The sequence below is a fragment of the Eriocheir sinensis genome, chromosome 2, assembly GCF_024679095.1.
Source record: "Eriocheir sinensis breed Jianghai 21 chromosome 2, ASM2467909v1, whole genome shotgun sequence".
Lineage (NCBI taxonomy): Eukaryota > Metazoa > Arthropoda > Malacostraca > Decapoda > Varunidae > Eriocheir > Eriocheir sinensis.
This window is the reverse complement of record NC_066510.1, coordinates 15536715-15556044: the sequence shown is the minus strand read 5'-3', so window position 1 is coordinate 15556044 and position 19330 is coordinate 15536715. Positions and strand designations below refer to the sequence as shown.

Below are 19330 nucleotides of genomic sequence, written 5' to 3'. Positions count from 1 at the left end.
GTCATGACTTTCCTATATTAGTATTCTTTCGTTTTCGCTCAAAAGCCGGAAAATTCCTCCCTTTCCTCCCCTTCCCCTTCACTCCCCCATATCCTCCCTACCTTTCCTCCCTGGCTACTGCAGCTGTTATTTAAGGTCGCACCACCCTTCCTTCCTTCCTTCTTTCCTTCCCACCCCCCACTTCCTCCTCTCTCACATGACACTGATCTCTCCTCTTCCCCTTTCCTTGTCCCCTCCCTCCTCCCTCGGAAAGTTGCAGTATTGACCACAAAATAAATAAAAAAATGAAATGTCCCACACAGATTTCTTTCCCTCCCTCTCCCTGTCCTTTTCTGCCCTATCTATTGTAAATTAAGGCAATTGTACTATTTTAAGCATGTTTCCTCTGCTTGGATAGCCAGGATAGGCACTGAAGTATTTTTTTTTTTTTACTACCGCTACCGCAGTACCGCACACCGCGTACCGCACTGGGAAAGAAAAAAAAGGGGCCGCACTATCGCAACCGCACTACTCCGGAAAAAGTATCGCACTACCGCAACCGCACTACTCCGGAAAAAGTACCGCACTACCGCAACCGCACTACTGATTTTTCAGTACCGCACCCACCTCTGATCACCGGATGGAAGTGGTTAAGGGGCTGAGCGATATCATAACCTTAAGAACCCCTTACCCATTTTCACCTTAATAATGTGTAATAGTTTCAATAGTTTCTCCTGAAAATAACTTACTGGAGTCTTGTTTCCCTTATAATTATATTATCCTCCTATTTGCCTTAATTCTTTTACAGTTTCTTTTATGTCCTCATTTTATATCGTCCTCATCCTTCCTTTTACTTAACTTTATCCCTCCTTTATTTAATTTCTTTATGGCAAAGTTGTGTGGATAAAAATTAAGAGGAATAAATCACTAACCAAATGCCAAATGAGTCTGTTTAATCATTCATGGGCCTTAATAACCATCACACTTTCACGGAGCATATCACTCCGAGCATGAGAGGAGAAGGACAAATTAACACGGCAGACTCACGAGGAACCGAGAAACATTTATTATTGTGCACAGATGATATGTGGGAGTAAGGTCACATGCAAGCGGACTCGGCACAACGTGAAATTAAGCTTATTATCTATCGTGGTATTCAAAACCCTAAGAATAAATGACTAGATCACCAATACTGGCATTAAATGGATAAAAATGGAGTAAAAACTTTGGTGGGAATGTATGAGGAGGGTTTTGCTAGGTCTGACAGACCATATATGGATTTCTTGACTGACTGGTTTCATGGTCTCCTCCTCCTACTCCTCCAGGTGAAGTAGTATTTATTAGCTAGATACTAATAACACACTATTGAGCTTATACACCTATTGTCATGTAATTAATCATGTGAGGAATAAAAAGATGAGCTTTGTATTTAAGTATCATGGCCATTGTCACAGTCTTGGTTCAGTATTGTCACATGTTCATTGTAGTTGTGAGTACATTATTGTATTTGGCTTCACTACCTTGTCATCATTATTGAACACTCTTTTTGTAGCCCCTTCTTCAGCCTAATCTAATGTCTAATTTATCTTCGAGTCAAAATAGTTAAAAAGATGGATCTCTCCAATTTTGAAAACGTATACAGTACATTATCTTCTTTAGTCCTCATGAAAACCTTGACTGCATGTAACTTTATTTTTCGGTCCTCCTTTATAGGGGCTAAACAACCTTGGATCCTCCTTCTTATAGCCTCAAACTGCATATTGTCTTATTTTGGGTTTGTCACTGCAGCTTCCCTCTTCATTCCTTTTATTTCTATTCCTCTGGGCTACTATACTGATGCCCACCTCTCCAACTTCTCTTTCTCTTCTACACTCTGTTAAATAAATAGTGACTTTTTACATTATGCTCAGAACCCTAGCTTTTTCTCACCCTACTTTCAATTTCTTCATCTCCTCTCCATCTTTCTTCTCTCCTCTTAGGCAACATGGTGAAGTGTGTGGAGAGCTGCCGCTGCCCCTCAGATCTTGCCCAGACGATGCAGGGACCAGGAGCGGAAGAGGGAGCGCCTTCGTGAGGTGGGGGGCGCGTCTCCTCCATGGCAGGCGCGGAGCAGCAGTGTGGCGCCCCCCTGCAGGTTGATCCAGCGCTCCACACTACCCTCCGTGCCAGGCTCTGCAGGAATCAGATAACAAAGATGTATTATTAAAAAGTGATGTGAAGAAAGGAAGATATAAGGTCACAAGAAGAAATGAGAAAGGGAATACAGCTTAATGATACAAAAAAATATATAATGTTCCCCATAGAAATAGAAATAACTTGGAATGAATTAGAAGTAGTGGAGGCAAAGAGTGTGTGACAATTTAAGGAAAAATTGAACAAATATAGATATGGAGGCAGGACTACACAATTGTAACTCAGGCCCTGTATACTACGATTACATAAATACATCCAGGGAAAGAATGAGATGGGTTATAGAAGCTTATTTGGAAGTGTAGCTCCTCACACAAAGCTTTAACTCTTTAACCTGATCCTTACCTGTGAAGAGGTCCCCGAGGGCAACATTAGCAGAGTTCAGGAGTTGGCGGGACCCTGACCTGACCTCCAGTACCAGGGTGGCGCGACGGCTGACCTCATTCTCGACCTGCCAGTCACAGTCAAAGGAGGGTGAGGGGCAGGCCGGCACCAAGCGGGACCGCCCCACTGTCTTGGTGCTCCGATTTCCACTGCTGCTGCTGCTGCTACTGCTGAGGCTTCCACCACCCTTCTCATCACTGTGGAAGGGCGAGGAGCTTCATTGGAATACGCTGTCTCTTGTATATACTTTCATGAGTTATCCTTGGTAATTTGTTATACGTATAAATATGATAACTTTACACGTAGGAAAATGTCAAAATTAAACAAATCAAAGCAAAGAGATGGAAGAAGAAGATGGGAAAAGGAGGAGATGGGGAAGATAATGGCATAAGAAAAGGAGAGGATAAAAAAATGATGGAAATGAAAGGTGGGTAAAAAAAGTATATATGTTCCACTTGCATTATGAGTTGAATTGGGGAGACAATTTCTGAACTCATAACAATACCTAATGAGTTAATAGATGAGTGTCAACTTTTGCTTTAAACTTCATATGAATTTCTCTGAAACCCTCACCTGATGCGGACCCTAAGGAAGAGTTGCAGGCCCGAGCGTGGGATGTGGAGACCCTGGACACGCCTTGCTACGCCGTGAACATTGACAAACACCTCGGCCCGTTGGGGTATACTGCTGCCGCTGCTGTTGTTGTTGTTATTATTGTTGTTCATGTTGTTGCTGCTGCTCAGTGCTTTCGTAGATGACGAAACTGTGTGGTTACATGAGATGGAATGAGGGTAAGTTGATGTGTGTGTGTGTGTGTGTGTGTGTGTGTGTGTGTGTGTGTGTGTGTGTAGGTGGGTGTGTGAGTACTAAAAATCAATCTGCCTAAAATAACTAAACTTAATGTACTTAATGTAATGCCTTAAAGAAACCTTAATTTGAAATATTTCATAAAGAAACTTTAAAACCTTATGTGAGCAATACTATCTTACATTAAGGAGAAAGAAAATAACTCAAAATAAAGATTATAGATGGAGGAAATTATACTTGTGCAGTGAAATCATTAATACAAAGAAAAAGCAAAAAGGTTAATTCTCATTCCATCCCTTATGAAGGCATTCTATTCATATCACCAACAGCAACATGCAACCCAGCTAGCAAAGTCTCTCTCGCTCTTTCTCTCTCATTTAAAAACAAACTTCATCTTAATAATTGCTACAGTAGAAATGGTGGCCAGTGATTTGATGTCATTTTACTTAGGTTGAAGAACAGACCACCTCGGCTAGACAATAGGGGCTGTGTAGTCTGATTATCCATGTCAATCTATCTAAATTTCTCTCTCTCTCTCTCTCTCTCTCTCTCTCTCTCTCTCTCTCTCTCTCTCTCTCTCTCTCTCTTACTCCATTCACAGGCAGTCTTTCATGCACATCTGAGCCCTCTGATGCATCTTTTGGTGGCCATGAAGGAAGAATGAGAACCAAGCATCATCACCTCCATGCAAATATATATAAAAAATAAGATTAATGAGTTTCCTCAAAATATCATATCTTCTTCAGTTTAATAATTTAAGATAAAACAGTGAGCATGAAGAACTCATAGCAGCAAACATTCCATGCTTATAATCAAGGTAATAATAATGATAATAATAATAATAATAATAATAATAATAATAATAATAATAATAATATTAAAAATAATAATAATAATAATAATGATAATAATAATAATAATAATGATAATGATAATGAAGAAACTGAAAAATAACACAGGAAAAAACTCATTGAAACAAATTACAATTAACCAAATGCAAAAATTACCAACAAAAAAAATCATATTACGATTACAATACAAAACAAAAGGTAAAAAAGATGAAGCTACAAAGTATGCAGGCAGAGGTGGAGGTGGTGGTGGTGAAGGTGACTCGGGTTCAGCCGTACGTGATCACACAAGTCTGCAACCATTTCCTGTAGGAGGGGATGAAGGAGAAGAAGAGTGGTAGTAGTGCTGACTGACTGACTGGCTGACTGGTGGGTGAGTGGTGAGCAAGTGGATGGAGGAGGCACAGCAGCACAGAGAGAGGCTGAGGACACTCCACCTTCAGGAGAAACAACCCACTACAGATGCTGGCGCCTTCCTTGAACCTTACGTCTGGCAGCCTCAAGGAGCAGGTTGGGCTGGGACTTGGCGTGGCTCAGAGGCGCATCCCCTCCAAGTAACTCCGACGCATCACTCTCCCCTCCACCCACTCCCACTCTCACAGGCACTCCAACACTGAGGGAGAGCTGAAGGCGGGAGTGGTGGCTGGAGTGATGCATGCTGCCCCGGAGGTCGTGGCCGCTGCCTTCCAACTCCTCCTCCTCCTCCTCCTCCTCTTGCTGGCGTTGTTGCTCTTCCCTCACGTTAGCCTCAGAGCGAAAGCGTCTGAGGGGGTGAGCCAAACCACGTCGGACCTGAGGGGCGGGGATGGGGGCAGGGGGGGTGAGCCTGTGGCACTCTTGGGGGTAGACAGGTGGTGGGAGGAGGAGGAAAAGTAGGAGGACTAAAGGAAGAGGAGGAGAAGGAGGAGCAGGTGGAAAAAAAATGAGGAGGAATAAAAAATGAAGAGGAGCAGGAGGAATGAAGGAGGAAGGAAGACAAGGAAGAGGAGAAGGAATAAAGGGATGAGGAGGAGGAGGAGGAGGAGGAGGAGAAGGAGGGAGGAAGAGCAAAAGAGTCAAAGAAAAGAACTTGGCAGAACACAATATGAAGATCAATGAATGAAGTACGATGACAATATAAGAAGAAGCAAAGAGGAGGGGGAAAAACAAAGGGCGATTGGGGACTGGATACACACACATCACTTAACCAATTATGTAATCAAGTCAATCAATTAAGTCATTGGCACGCTAGGAAAGGTCAGAAATAATTACCTTATGTTGGAAAGGAAATAATTTTGTAGAAGGGACGGAGGAACGAAGGAAACCAAACCTGCAGAGATGAGTAGCAATAGTAAATTAGGGTAGACAGATGGAGGCCCACTAAAGGAGGAAGAGAGAAAAAAGAGGATAACATGGCACAAAAAAAGAGATGTGAAGCATAGGAGGAGGAGAAGGAGAAGGAGGAGGAGGAGATGGTAAAGGAGAAGGTTGAGGTAGAGGAGGAAGGAGAGCAGAGGAGAGGAAGACATCCTTGAGTACACATTCACATTACTCATGGCAGCAAAAACTTACTACTTGTTCTGGCGAGTCACAGCCCAGCAAACTGTCATGCAAGAGTGTGCTTCAGACTCACGTGGGAAGACTCACGCACAAGGTTATTTCTACTGAAAAGTTAAAATTTACTCTTCCACTTCGGAGAAAATGTTTTGAAAATTTCCATCAAAAACTATGAAAAACTGTTTTGGATGTCTATGAAAATTATACAACTATTAGTTCATTAATATTTACATATACACATCTATACACACAGCTACTAATCACAGCACAGCATTACAGGAAGTTAAAATGTAAATACAAAGTAACAATAACACTGCAGCTATGTCACACAAGAAATGGCCATCATATCAGCATCATCACATAATTATTGTTGCCAACCTCCTGTGACAAGAGACTGGCACACAGGTGATTGCAACATGTTTCTGGTGGGTGATGAGACTGACACTCCTCAATGCCCAAAAATAAATAATAAAAAGTTACTAAATAAATAATACTAAATCAATAAATACTGTTGCTGCTACTACTACATCTACTACTAAATACAAAAATAATCATGATTGGTGATCCATTTCCTTCAGAGGCAAGGCCATGTGACCACTTTGTCGAGTGTTCTAGGCACCAATAGTTGAGTGGGATCCTACATAGTCCCTAACCTCAACCTTTTGTATTGTAGGAGCTACATCACTTTACTTCACATTCTACAATGTACTGTGGCATAAAGAGACATGTTTCAGGTACGGTAATATTACGATGATACTGTGGAGAGCAACATTAACAAGGATTATGACACAGGAAGATTAAGAACATTTGCTACATGGTGGTTGTTGGTTGTCTTTAATTTTGAATCTTCAAGCCGGGCTTTTCATCTGAACCACTGTCTCTGTGGCTGCATATATGACTGTAATAATGATAATGATAACAGTTAAAAGGATAATAACCAATAATAATAATATTTCACTGAGACATGTCTCTGTACTTCACTGCTCATCACTGAGTAAAACCAACAATCAATAACAACACACAAGTTTACATTAAGGATGCACAAAAACTCTGCACTGCACTCAAATTCCAACATACCAAAAGATGCTACATCGGCACACAGCAAAATCTGTGATCAGATGCAGACACTCATTCATCATGCAGATATGATATCTCCAGAAACTTTGGGAAAGACAGAAGTCACAAGATGCACTAACAATCAAGGGGGAGAGGAGAAGCATGAGGAGGGAGGGAGAGTGGGGTGCAACATGCGAGGTGACTGCCAGGAACAGGTCTAGAAGGAGGGTCTGCGGTTGTGCTGTTGCCAGGGCCAGCAGCCTACCTTCTCCCGCATCGCCCTCAGACCCCCGTCAGAGCTCTTCTTTGACTTGTGATGGGGCTGAGAGTGGCTGTGCTGCTGGTGCTGCTGGTGGTGGTGCTCCGGGCTGCTGCTGCTGCCACCACCATAGTCATCTTCGCTGTGGTGCTCCGTCAGACTAATCTTTGGGATGGGGTTGGGTTTCTTGGGGCTGTGGGCGGGGGAGGCCTCATGGGAGCGAGCGCGAGCCATGGACAGAGCACTGGCAATGATCTTGGCCCCCGTCCCTGTCCGTCTCGTCCGGCCCGGGTGGTGGATGGGGCTGGAGGAGGCGGGTGTCGCTGAGGCGCTCATGGTCCCGCTGTGGCTGGAGTGGTTGACTGTCTCCTCCCTTGGGCTGTCCAGGATGGCTGACTCACTGGCCCTCCGTCCATTAGGCAGGGCAGGCGGCTCCACACTCTTGTTTTCCGAGACAGCAGATGAAGGGGCTGGGCTGTCCGGCTGGGGAGATAAGAACACTTACATTCCATTTTGTCACTTTTCCTCTCTTATGGCACTAAACACAAGTTACTCTATTATCCTCTTAAGGCTGAGTCTTTGTCTTGTGGGTGTCTGTCCCAAGAAGATCAACCCTCCCAGCAAGCAGTCCCAGTACACACCTCCTCTAGAGAGTCCTGAAACACTACAGACGAGTTCTCAATGTCCTCCTCGGCTCCCTCCATAGCCAGTCGCCCCTCAGTGCTTGCTGTGGCTGTTGTTGACGACTCATCAACTGCCTTAATCTGGTGCTGGGGACACAGGGCACCCATGAGAGAAACCATACACACACACACACACACACACACACACACACACACACACACATGCACACACACATGTAAAATATACTAATGCTGAAGAATATTAGGAAGCAAGCAATATATGAAGCCAAATGTGTACCGGAAGAAAAAAAAAGATGCTTTAAAAAGATGCTTCAAAGTAAAACAACTTACTGCTGCTCTTCCTGCTGCTGCTACTGAACGTGTGCATGTCCACACACACACACACACACACACACACACACACACACACACACACACTAAATAAGCTAGTTGTGTAAGTATTATACTTTTCATCTATGAGGTCAGTTTACAGAGAATAGCTATGGAACAGACTCAGACTGTTAATCGGATGGATGGGAAAGTCTACAGATGCACTGCTTCTAGGTTTACAGCTTGACTGCAACTTGTTAAAAGCCTTGGCAATGCCCATCATGTTTATTTTCTCTCATCTACTTCCAGGGACCAAAGAGGAGAGCAACAAAAGTGGAAGCAAGGGAAGGGTGGGTGTGTGGTAAGCCCGCTGTCACTATGTTCCAAGCATTTACCTGGGCTGCAGCACCTGACAAGATAAACCCTTCAGGGCTGAATTCATCAAATAGGATCTAGAAAGAAATAAAAGGATATACAGTATAAACAAAAAATGTCCTCTTTCAATAAAATGAAAAATGTTTGCAGTATATTATCTTGTGCCATAAGACCATTGCTACTATTTAAATGGGGAAAAAAACACTACAAAATTGCCACCTGTGTTTGGTGAAGCTCCCAGAGGTTGCTATCACCTACAAATACTATGACATCTTCTCTAACAAACACTTACCTAAGATTCTGCCTGAACTTTTATCCAATGATTACAAAGAGTTCAAAGCTTCATTTAATTTTGCCCCAACACTACTCACTCATTCAAGGCATCTTGCTCATAAATGAGATTCTAGTTCCATGTTTTAGCAACGTCCATCAGGCTAATTTAACATTCACTTGCTTCACATTTAAGAGCATGAACAGGACGTGTGCAGTCAAGGGATGTGGCACACCTAATGGAACAGTTACAGAGTGCAATGGAGAGGTAACAGCTGATGGGAGAGGTACGGGACACCAGCAGGCAGAACAGGGAACAACATCCAATGGCATCCCTCATAATGACGTCCCTCATCATTGATATAATAGTATTTCTTTGAGTGATAAATACAAATATGCTAAATGCATAAATTCATGCCACTTTGCGAATCAACAAAAAGCAAATTATCATACAAGAAAAAGTGCATGTCATGGTGCTCGTGTACTCATCTTCGTACGCACTTATTCATTATGAAAGAAACTGTAATTCTTTCCAAGAGTCACATAGCTGTCCTGCTAGATGATATTCCTATATATACAGTGCTACATAAACATGACTTTTAAGGGAATCTTCCAGTGCTGATACAGAGGCAGCATGCATGTGGAGGAGATTTGGAATACATACCTAAATCTTGACAAACTTCTTCTTTTTATACAACAATGAAAGTACATATAGCGAATATCTTTGATCTCTCTCTCTCTTTCTGTCCAGCAAGATACAATCTGGATCTGGATCAGTATGAATAATGCACAGGGCACCTGTATAGGTGCATAACACGCATATTTGTGTGTGGGTGAATAAACACACACACACACACACACACACACACACAAACACACACACACACACACACACACCAAGGAGGCTCATCTCACCTCATAATCGTCCGAGATGACCTTGATCCTCACTTCCAGGTAGCCAGACTTTGTCCCCTCCAGGAGGCACCACACGGGGGCATCGCTGACGGACATTCCGCGCACCTCCTCTTCTCCCAGGGACACAGAACCCAAAAAGTCCCTTCCGAAGGCATCGTGGTCCCACAAGGTCTGAAAGTAAAAGGAAGGGGTGTTAAAGTGAGGTGTCTGTGGGGGAAGAGGCTATGGTACTGAGGGTCATATTCCTTAACCTGGTAGCAGCGGGGATCATGTTTCTTAATGGTCCCTCCAAGCAAGAAAAATGAGAAAAAATCACCCCTCACACAAACCATTTCATAATATATATCAAAGCATTTATGATCAGATTATGTATCATCTATTTTGGGGGGTTTATATCATGGCACAAATTTGGCCCGTCGTTGCTACACGGTAAAGCCACAAATTTGGCCCGTCGCTGCTACCAGGTTAACATTTCGCCACTTAAGCACACACATTTGCCAAGGCTTTCGTAGGAGCTGTAGGCATTTCCAGGGGTAGTTTTATGACCCTGATAGAGGAAGGGGTGTAAAATTGAGGTGTTTGTGGGGGAAAAGGCTATGGTACTGAGGGTCATATTCCTTGACATTTCACTGCCCACACACACACATTTGCCAAAGCTTTCGTAGGAGCTGTAGGCATTTCCAGGGGTAGCTTTATGACCTTGATAATAGGTTGACCATTCCTCTACACCATGAATGTGAAACTACACTTTAGAACCCAATTCATCTCCTTTTTTGCCTTTGGAAATAGTTGATGTGAGAGGCAGCAGTGTCTGAGAGTACTGTCTCAATGAGTTTAATGAGGTGAAACGATATATTTGCCCACAACCATACAACAAGTCTTCCCGGACATGACTCACGATTGACAGGTGGTCAGGGTGTTTGGGCAGGTGAGTCATGAGTGTCTCCTCCCATTCAGGGTTGAGGGTCTTCTTCTTGACCCGAGTCCTGTACTTGACCTCGCCGTTGACCTTCACCACGCAGTAGGGGTCACTGTAGCCGTTGAGGTCCTTTGCTACCAAGTCCCGTGCCCTGCCAGGTGATGCATAGGTGTAAGTCATGTCCGTGCTACAAGGTTTAAAGTGACATTGATACTTAAATTCTTTTAGAGGATTGACATGAAGGAGATATTCAACTAACTTAAAATTCATGTGAGCTTTTATAAGTTTCTATATTGATGGACTGAGTGAGTGATTGATAGATAGATTGATAGAGCCATGAGGTCTGTCACTGAGCCCCATGAAGACGAACCTAATGATGGTGAGCTCCATTAGGCCGAGTCCAGAGGCCAAGATGTCCCCAATGTCCTGTGTCCCGGCCTGGGTGCCCCAACGGCGACTCTGGGGAGGAGGATATGACATGATGATTCCCATAACAGATAATAGATGACCAATCACTAATAAAAACAGTTTGAAAAGCACGAGACATGTTTGAAAGCCATGATAGCTCAGAGGTCAAACATATTTTACCAGAACCTCCACAACTAGAAGAAGCAGTAACATAGATACACATACTACAGTTAGAGCCAATCACATGCATTTCCACACCTCCACCACTGCCATCCCACCGCCAGGTCTGGAGGTTGGCCCTCACCAGCTGCAGGTGGTTGGAGTCACCCTGGACAGCAAGCTGAGCTGGGGCAAACACGTCACCACCATCATCAGGGCGGCTTCCTACAAACTTTTCATGCTGAGGCGCATGAAAGCACTGGGAGCCCCCCAAAGGTCGCTCAAGGACCTGTACACCACCTTCATCCTTCCCAGACACCTCTACGCCTCTCCTGCTTGGGCTTCCTCCATCAACAAGACCCAGCAATGCCAATTAGAGAGAGTGCAAAGGCGTGCATGCAGACAGATTCTGGGCAATTCTTACACTAACTACGAGGATGCACTCACCCAGCTGAATATGCCCACCCTACAGGACCGATACCAGACAAACCTAACCAAATTCGGCAAGTCCCTCCTCCACAACCCCCGTCATAGAGACCTACTCCTACCCGCCCTCCCTCCCCCCACTACACCCACAAGACACCACAATATTCTCATCCCAGTCAAAACTCGCACGGACAGATATCGGCTTAGTGCGATACCGACACTTGTGAGGGTCATTAACACCTCCATGATCACATGACCCCTCCACACACACACACACACACACACACACACACACACACACATCACCCTTCCCCACTTCCCCCATTACTCACCACATGAAATTCATTCTATGGTAATTTTGTGTATTTTCAGCCTTATGGCTGCCTACAAATGAATAAACCATTTATTATTATTATTATTTATATGAAATTAGTCCAGACAAGGAAAGGTCATGCCGGCGCCAGGGATCGAACCCGCGACCAGCAAGATGGGAGAGCCACTCCTTAACCAGTCGGCCAAAGAGGTACCCCACTCGCAGAGTGAGTTATGGGAGGCTCACCCATCGGGCTTAGTCGCCGCACTACAAGAACAGCCACAGAGGAGCACTTTTACTCACCGCCTGGGAGTACCATGGGGCATTGGGTCTCTTCTTGCCCATCATGTCCTCCTCATCCCCAAGGCCTGTGAGGGAGGATCGTCTTAGGGACCCGCTTGGGGTGCCCAACGTAGGAGGTGGCTGACCAGACGCTGCTGTCCCAAAGACTGCTTGACTGGTACGCTCCAAAGTAGAATCAGGACCTGAGGAAATATTGCAGCCGGCCACGGACGGGACTGAACGGAATATCACTGTCACCGTCACTGTCCTGAAAGGGGAGAGAAAAAGATGAAAGGGAACTGAGAATACCAAAGAGCTGAAGATGAAAGCCAACCAGACCAAACATTAGCTACATCAGTTGCATCTCTTTATCATTTTAGATAAATTAGTTGTGTTTCTGCATCATTATTGAAAGTATCAGCATCATTATATAAAGTCTAATATAGAACCATGATATTATTTAGGAGACTTATCATAGGGCAAAAGACAAATGACGCAGCCACCTGTACTCACCCAGTGGGAGTGGAGGTGGTGGGTGCAGTCCCAGGGGTGGGGAGGCTGCGGGTGAGGGGCAGAGGGCGGCGTACCATGGGCAGCTTGACCTGAGGAAGAGATAATTATTAGAGTTTGAGGCAATTTCTTGATAATGGAAGACCAGCAAAGAGAGTACTGAAGGGTGAAGAAGAGAGAGATGGGCCAAGGATGAGATGAGCTTGAGATGATGGGAGATTGACAAAGAGAATGAATGGCAGGGGTAGATCAAGGATGAGGTGGATGGATGGAGTAGAAAAATATGTGGGAGAGTGGTGTGCCATTTTTTAATAATGAGTGAATGGCAGGAGACAGACAGAACTCTATACTTTCGCGTGCTATTCTCAGTAGATCAGATGTTTAAATTCACACCTTATCAAATAAAAAATCGAGCCCTTGTCACTACATGGATAAAACTTCATTGGACTTTTCCCCCAACAAGATACATTACTACATCAGGGTGACTATGTAACTTACTGTTGTGAGGGAAAGTGTGGCCAGACCCAGCAGCTCAGTGTCTTGGAGGGGGGCAGTGCGAGGGAGGGAGAGAACAGCCACAGCGAGGGTGACGGCGCAGACCTCCCTCACAAGCACCTCCACCCCACACTCCCATCGCGGGCTGCCACACTCGCTCACGTAATGTGTCGTCTTCACCTGGGGAGAGTAGTACGAGAGGGTGTTGTTAATATCAGGGCCGGGATTCACGAAGTGTTACAGCATAGTCAAGGGCATTAACTATAAATTGGCATTCAGTAAGTCACAGTAATGGTAATATGTTGTTAATCAAGAACTATTATCATCAGGAGTAAATTCTGATATAATTGATAATCCCATCGATGGTAACATGGGAAGCCTACCTGCTCTGTTGTGGAACTTTACCTATTTTGAAACCCCTACTGTCCAACTTTTGCCTAGTGCATTATATCTGTAGGATTCAGTAAGTCCTTCATTATATCGAACATTACTTCAATAATAACTTTTCTCTCATACTGCTCCAGTGGTTGTCTTTTACAATACATGATTTATATATGACGTAATATATGTTATCCTCTACATACTAAACAAGGTAGAGTTGTGTTTTTGATCCATCACCTTTCAACACTTGTATGGACTGGGTATTAGGCAGAGTTGTGGACTTAGAAATGGCTATGAAAATTAAATTAGTAAAATTCAAAGAGAGCACCCCCATACCTCCATGTCTCCTCACCAGTAGAGAAAAGACGTGAAATTTACCTTCTTGCGGTTATTGAAGATTAGGCAGTAGGGGCTTGGGGATTGTTCCGAGGTGGTGGTGATGTTGTCAGCACCGTGAACCATGATGTAGAGGACGCCAGCACCTGCGGGTAGTGGCGGCCATGCGTGAGGTGTGTGGGGCAAAGAAGAATAGTATATTATCACCTTAGTAAACCGACTGCCTAAATCACTTTTTCTACTTTCCTGGAAAGTGAAAAACACTGTCCCATTTTCCAGTGATACAAGCAGAGAAGTTAAGGTAAATTTAAGAGCAATGTCACATATGACGACAAAGAGAACTATACTAAAAGGTGCGTTAGTAGGTGCATAGTAATAGTCCATAGTGCATACCTTCTTGGTTCTCCGTAAGGGGGCAGGGCAGGGGCGCCTCCAGGGTGATGGGGGTGAGAGGGGTGTACTGGAGCCTTAGGTGGATGGGAGGGATGCTGGCCCCTATTACCTTCCCCCCCTTCTTCTGCAGCACTGTCTCTGCCCTGAAATCAGTGAAAAAATTATAAACAAAAAAACTAGTGATTTGTGCCATAACTGGTAAGGAGATTTATTCATAAAGCATCAAAACTTAATTACCTGAAAAAGGAAAAATAGTTTTGTCCTTAAAATCAGAGGAGTTAGCTAGCTAGTGTATAGAAATTATGCTAACTTACCCTATTAAGAGGCATACCCGGAACTTTAAAAGGGGGGTCTTTTTCCACTAAATGTGGCAAGGGAAGTGAGCCAAATCAGCTAGGGGTCAGGATTGTGAATTTCCTTGCTGGCAAAATGAAAAACTGGGACTTTTGTCCCAATTTTTCTTATTGACTTTCTCAGAAAGTGGACCTTTAGCAGATCCCCACTGGGTATGGCTGCTATTTGTGTAAATGAAAATAATATTACCTAAAGCCCTGAATCAGAGGGTATTATGTCATGCACGGTTAAGTTGTGATATAAGTTAAAGGAATAAAGTTTCCATAGAGATAAGAGGGAGAGATATTAGTGAGGGTTGTCAGGTCTCACACCAGAAGTGCTAGAAAAGTTAGATAAGAGTTCAGAATTAGCAATAAGAGCACAGAAAAATCAACACAACACCACTGCAGACAAGAAGTATTAGTAAGGGTAGTCAGATGAAGAAAAGATAAATTAGTCAGAGAAGAATTAGAGTTAGAGGTTAACAATAGAACCTGAAGAACAGAGAACTTAGCATGACACTGAAGACGTGTTAGTATCTAAGGGTTGTCAGTACTCACACTTTACAATTCTCAAGGCCATACTGACTGAGCGGGAGGTCGAACTGGGTGAGCGTGGTGGTGATGAGCCGCTTGGTCTTCACCTTGAGCACCAGGTTGTGGTTCCCCGGCGCGGAGCTCACCAGGAAGCTGCACGCCTCCTGCCACCGCTGCGAGGCGATGGTGGGCGTCACGTGCTGCTGCCCGTCCACGTGCACCACCACCCACTTGTCCTCGTCCAGACCTAAGAGGAGGGTAAGAGATATGAGGAGGGACTTGACACAGAGGATAAAGTATTAGGGTTGACCTGACACAGAGAGGAAAAGTAATGAGGATAACCTGACACACAGAGGAAAAATGTATGGATAGCCTATACCTACATCACCCCTCAATTGTCCTCATTTAGACCTGCAAGGAAGATAACAGGGGCGACCTGGCATATTACAAAGGAAAAATACATCATTAACAGTTACTTATCCTCATCCAGCCCTGTGAGGAGTAGCAGGAGTGACGTAATAGAGGAACCAAACAGCTCTTCGAAGAATGGTGGAAGGATGAAACGAAACACAGGAAACACTAGTCTTGCAAGGAAGAATATGAAGGATGCAGCAAAAAGAGAGAAAAAAAACCCTTCCATTTCATATCAATGGATCTAATGCAGTACTGTCCTGAAAGTAAAAGGAAGATATTCACGTGTCTCCCACCACCTCTATTTTGTCTTCCAGCTGTGGTATAACGCGAGGAGCTATACATCGAATACAAATAAAAATAAGTAAAACTGGACCTCTCGTGTGCACCCCAGATTGTCGCCTAGCTACGAATCCATGGCCTATAGGTTCGTATCCCGGCCATGGGCAGTCGGCGTGCAGGTAACCCGCCAGCGCTGTTCATCCTCCCTTTCTGGCTGGTCAATAAATGGGTGCCTACGGAAACCTAGTGAAGGGTAAACTGTGGTAAAGCGGAAGTCACACTGGCCTTGTGTCCCGGGGTAATGGGTTCCCTCACGCCATAGGGTCAAAGGCTAATGCGACAGAGATTAGCACCGAGGCCAGGTGGATAAAAAGCGTATGCTCCAATTTCACCCTTTAGTCCTCGTCCAGCCCTGCCTGAGGAACTAATATAGGCCACAGTACACTATATATACACTGTGACATAGGCTAAAATATGGAAAACTAACGTAAACCTTTCATGTAGCCCCAGCTTGTGCCCTGCCTGAGGAACTAATATAGGTCACAGCTAACTTACTCTGTGATATAGGCCAAGGTCTGGACCCTAATATTTAGGCTACATTATGAAAAACTAACGTAAACTTTTCATGTAGACCCCAACTTTTGTCCTCCCTCGTCCAGCCCTGCGTGTGAAGCGGAATAACGTGGGCCAGTAACTCATAAAAACGAAAAAAAGAGAAGATAATCATAATAATCTTAGTCTTTTTTTCCCAGACTGACTTCAGAAGCTCCGTGCATCGCGTGACCTTGGCTGAGTCACTGCGTCCACACCAAGGATTCTGTGGAGTGTACAGTACATACGTTTAAGATTCCTTGGTCCACAGGTGTTCTGAATGCACGCTATATATAGGTGCATGTTGAATTACAGCCACGAACACACCGTCAAAAAGCTGGGAACATAAGTAACCTGTACATAATGATAAGACTGGCCGACACACACACACACACCATTGAAGTCGGAGAGTTTAGGGGAAAAAAAAAAAAACTGCGAATGGAAAGATATCATAACGAACACCCCCCAAAAAAAGTAGTTATCCCCATAGAAATATAAATACTTAGAATGAATTAAAAGAAGTGATGGAGGCCATAAATATACGGCAATTTAAGAAATATAGACAAATATAGATATGAAGACAGGACCAAACCCATGTAACTCAAACCTTATATACCACAACCAGGTAAACACACACACACACACACACACACACACACACACACACACACACACCTGAGGTTCCTTTGAGGGTCCAGAGGATGACCGTGAGGACCCCCTGGGCGAGCGTGTCCCCTGCGCGCGTCTCCGGAACAATGATCTCGCTGGTGTGAATGTTGATCTCCAGCTGGCCAGGATCGACCCAGGCCGTGGAGAGGGCGTCCATCACTAGGGAGTGCAACCACGTCTTCAGCACGGGGAGCTCCATCATCTGAACGGCCTGAGGGTGGACATGACGGAGACGAAAGGAATGAGAGTTTTAGTTAGGTAGGTATAGGGCGTATTTTCAGTTAAGAGGGCGAAAGAAGGAAAGAAAAAATGGTAGGAAGGAGAGTCAGTTAGTTAAGTACGACAGCAATTTCAGTTTGAGAGAGAGAGAGAGAGAGAGAGAGAGAGAGAGAGAGAGAGAGAGAGAGAGAGAGAGAGAGAGAGAGAGAGAGAGAGAGAGAGAGAGAGAGAGAGAGAGAGAGAGAGAGAGAGAGAGAGATAGTTAGATAGATAGATAGATAGGTAGATAGAGAGAGCGAAAGAAATGCGCAGAATTACGTAAACACTGCAAATAAAACGGACCGAGTTATTGTTAGAGTTTGTCTTAAGCACATACTCGTAAAATGTAATAAAAGAGAGAGAGAGAGAGAGAGAGAGAGAGAGAGAGAGAGAGAGAGAGAGAGAGAGAGAGAGAGAGAGAGAGAGAGAGAGATTAGGCAGAATTACATAAACAACACACATAAAACGTTTTGAGTGTGTAAGTGTTTAGTTCTAAGTACCTTAAACATAATAAAATAGAGAACAAAAAGAGGAGAAATACAAAGGAAAAGAGGAGGACCAGGAAAATGATAAGAACGAAAACAAGGAAAAGATGAAATAAGGGGAGAAGGAAGACGAAAATGACGAGAACAAGAACAAGGATTAAAAGGAGAAGTAGGAAGAGAATGTGGATAAAGTCTAGGAGGAGGATGAAAAAAAGAAGAAAAGGAGGAAGAGGAGGAGGGGGAGAAGGAGGAAGTGGAGGAAGAGAGCAAGAAGAACGAGGAATAAAAGGAGAAGTAGGAAGAAAATGTGGATAAAGTTTAGGACTGGATGGAAAAAGAAGAAAAGGAGGAGGAAGTGGAGGAAGAGAGCAAGAAGAACGAGGAATAAAAGGAGAAGTAGGAAGAGAATGTGGATAAAGTTTAGGACTGGATGGAAAAAGAAGAAAAGGAGGAGGAGGTGGAGGAAGAGAAGGAGAAAGAAGAGGAAGCATTTACTATAATACTGCAGTGTTGGGTTTTAAACTGAGCAGGGCACGCACGAAGCTGCCTCTGCAATGCAACACATATATATTTTCTCTCTCTCTCTCTCTCTCTCTCTCTCTCTCTCTCTCTCTCTCTCTCTCTCTCGTAAACATGTCCTCAGAGGAAATGGGATCACCACTTTGGCCCAATAATTTGTAATTCTCTCTCTCTCTCTCTCTCTTCAAACGCAATAACAGTCAGAGAGAGAGAGAGAGAGAGAGAGAGAGAGAGAGAGAGAGAGAGAGAGAGAGAGAGAGAGAGAGAGAGAGAGAGAGATCAGGGCGATAAAGCAGAGTAGAACTGGAGAGCGAAGAAGAGGAGGAAGAAGGGAAAATAATAAAAAGAGGATAAAAGAACTAACTGTACGAGGGACGAGAAAATAAAACGGGAATGAAAACACGAAATAGAGGAAGGAAGGAAGGAAGGAAGGAAGGAAAGAGAAGAAAAGTAAGTAGACCCAAATAATACATGTAGAGGAGAAAAAAAGAGAAAAATAAGAGAAAGAGAAGAAAAATGAGAGGGGGAGAGAAAAATGAGAGAAAGAGTAGAAAAATGGAAGGAGGAAGAGGAGAAATAAGATGCAGAAGTAGAAACAACAATATATCAGTAGAAAAAGAACATAGAGAAGTCGAAAATAGAGGTGTAAAGAATAATAAATAAAATACACAGTAGATAGACAGATAAAGATAGAGATGAATAAACCTTGGAGACAGGATAGAAAAAGTAAAGGAGAGAGGAAAGGAAAAAAAAACTATGCAATAAGAACACACACACACACACACACACACACACACACACACACACACATATAACAGACAAAGGTAAACACGTAAACACAGAGGAGAAAGAGATCAAGAAAACGAAACACAAACACACATAAAAGAAAAACGGGACGAGACCAAACACACACACACACACACACACACACACACACACACACACACACACACACACACACACACACACACACAAAGGCAGACTCAGAACCATTAAACCCTACGGAGTGAAAACATTAACTTGACAGAGGACACGAAGATCCAAAGAGGAGG

At 43.9% G+C, this 19330-nt stretch overlaps 1 protein-coding gene across 12 annotated transcripts in view; it reads right to left on the bottom strand.

Moving 5' to 3' along the window:
* Positions 1-1022: 1022 nt before the first annotated feature.
* LOC126999964 (uncharacterized) overlaps positions 1023-19330 on the bottom strand; it is a 96752-nt gene continuing 78444 nt past the window's right edge. For 3 of the 12 annotated variants that reach the window (XM_050863320.1, XM_050863251.1, XM_050863262.1), the window contains 17 exons: positions 17023-17227; positions 15088-15310; positions 14195-14337; positions 13844-13947; positions 13088-13264; positions 12593-12681; positions 12101-12347; positions 10862-10950; positions 10471-10642; positions 9573-9743; positions 8408-8464; positions 7701-7829; positions 7066-7542; positions 4697-5000; positions 3127-3316; positions 2515-2750; positions 1023-2151 (listed from right to left, as the gene is read on the bottom strand). In XM_050863320.1, coding sequence (XP_050719277.1) covers positions 1997-2151; positions 2515-2750; positions 3127-3316; positions 4697-5000; positions 7066-7542; positions 7701-7829; positions 8408-8464; positions 9573-9743; positions 10471-10642; positions 10862-10950; positions 12101-12347; positions 12593-12681; positions 13088-13264; positions 13844-13947; positions 14195-14337; positions 15088-15310; positions 17023-17227 — 3168 coding nt within the window. In that variant the 3' untranslated portion in view covers positions 1023-1996. Of the gene's footprint in view, positions 2152-2514; positions 2751-3126; positions 3317-4696; positions 5090-5219; positions 5568-5639; positions 7543-7700; positions 7830-8407; positions 8465-9572; positions 9744-10470; positions 10643-10861; positions 10951-12100; positions 12348-12592; positions 12682-13087; positions 13265-13843; positions 13948-14194; positions 14338-15087; positions 15311-17022; positions 17228-19330 lie in introns of those variants that run through there. The other 9 variants (XM_050863272.1, XM_050863282.1, XM_050863291.1 and 6 more) reach the window with 9 other exon arrangements.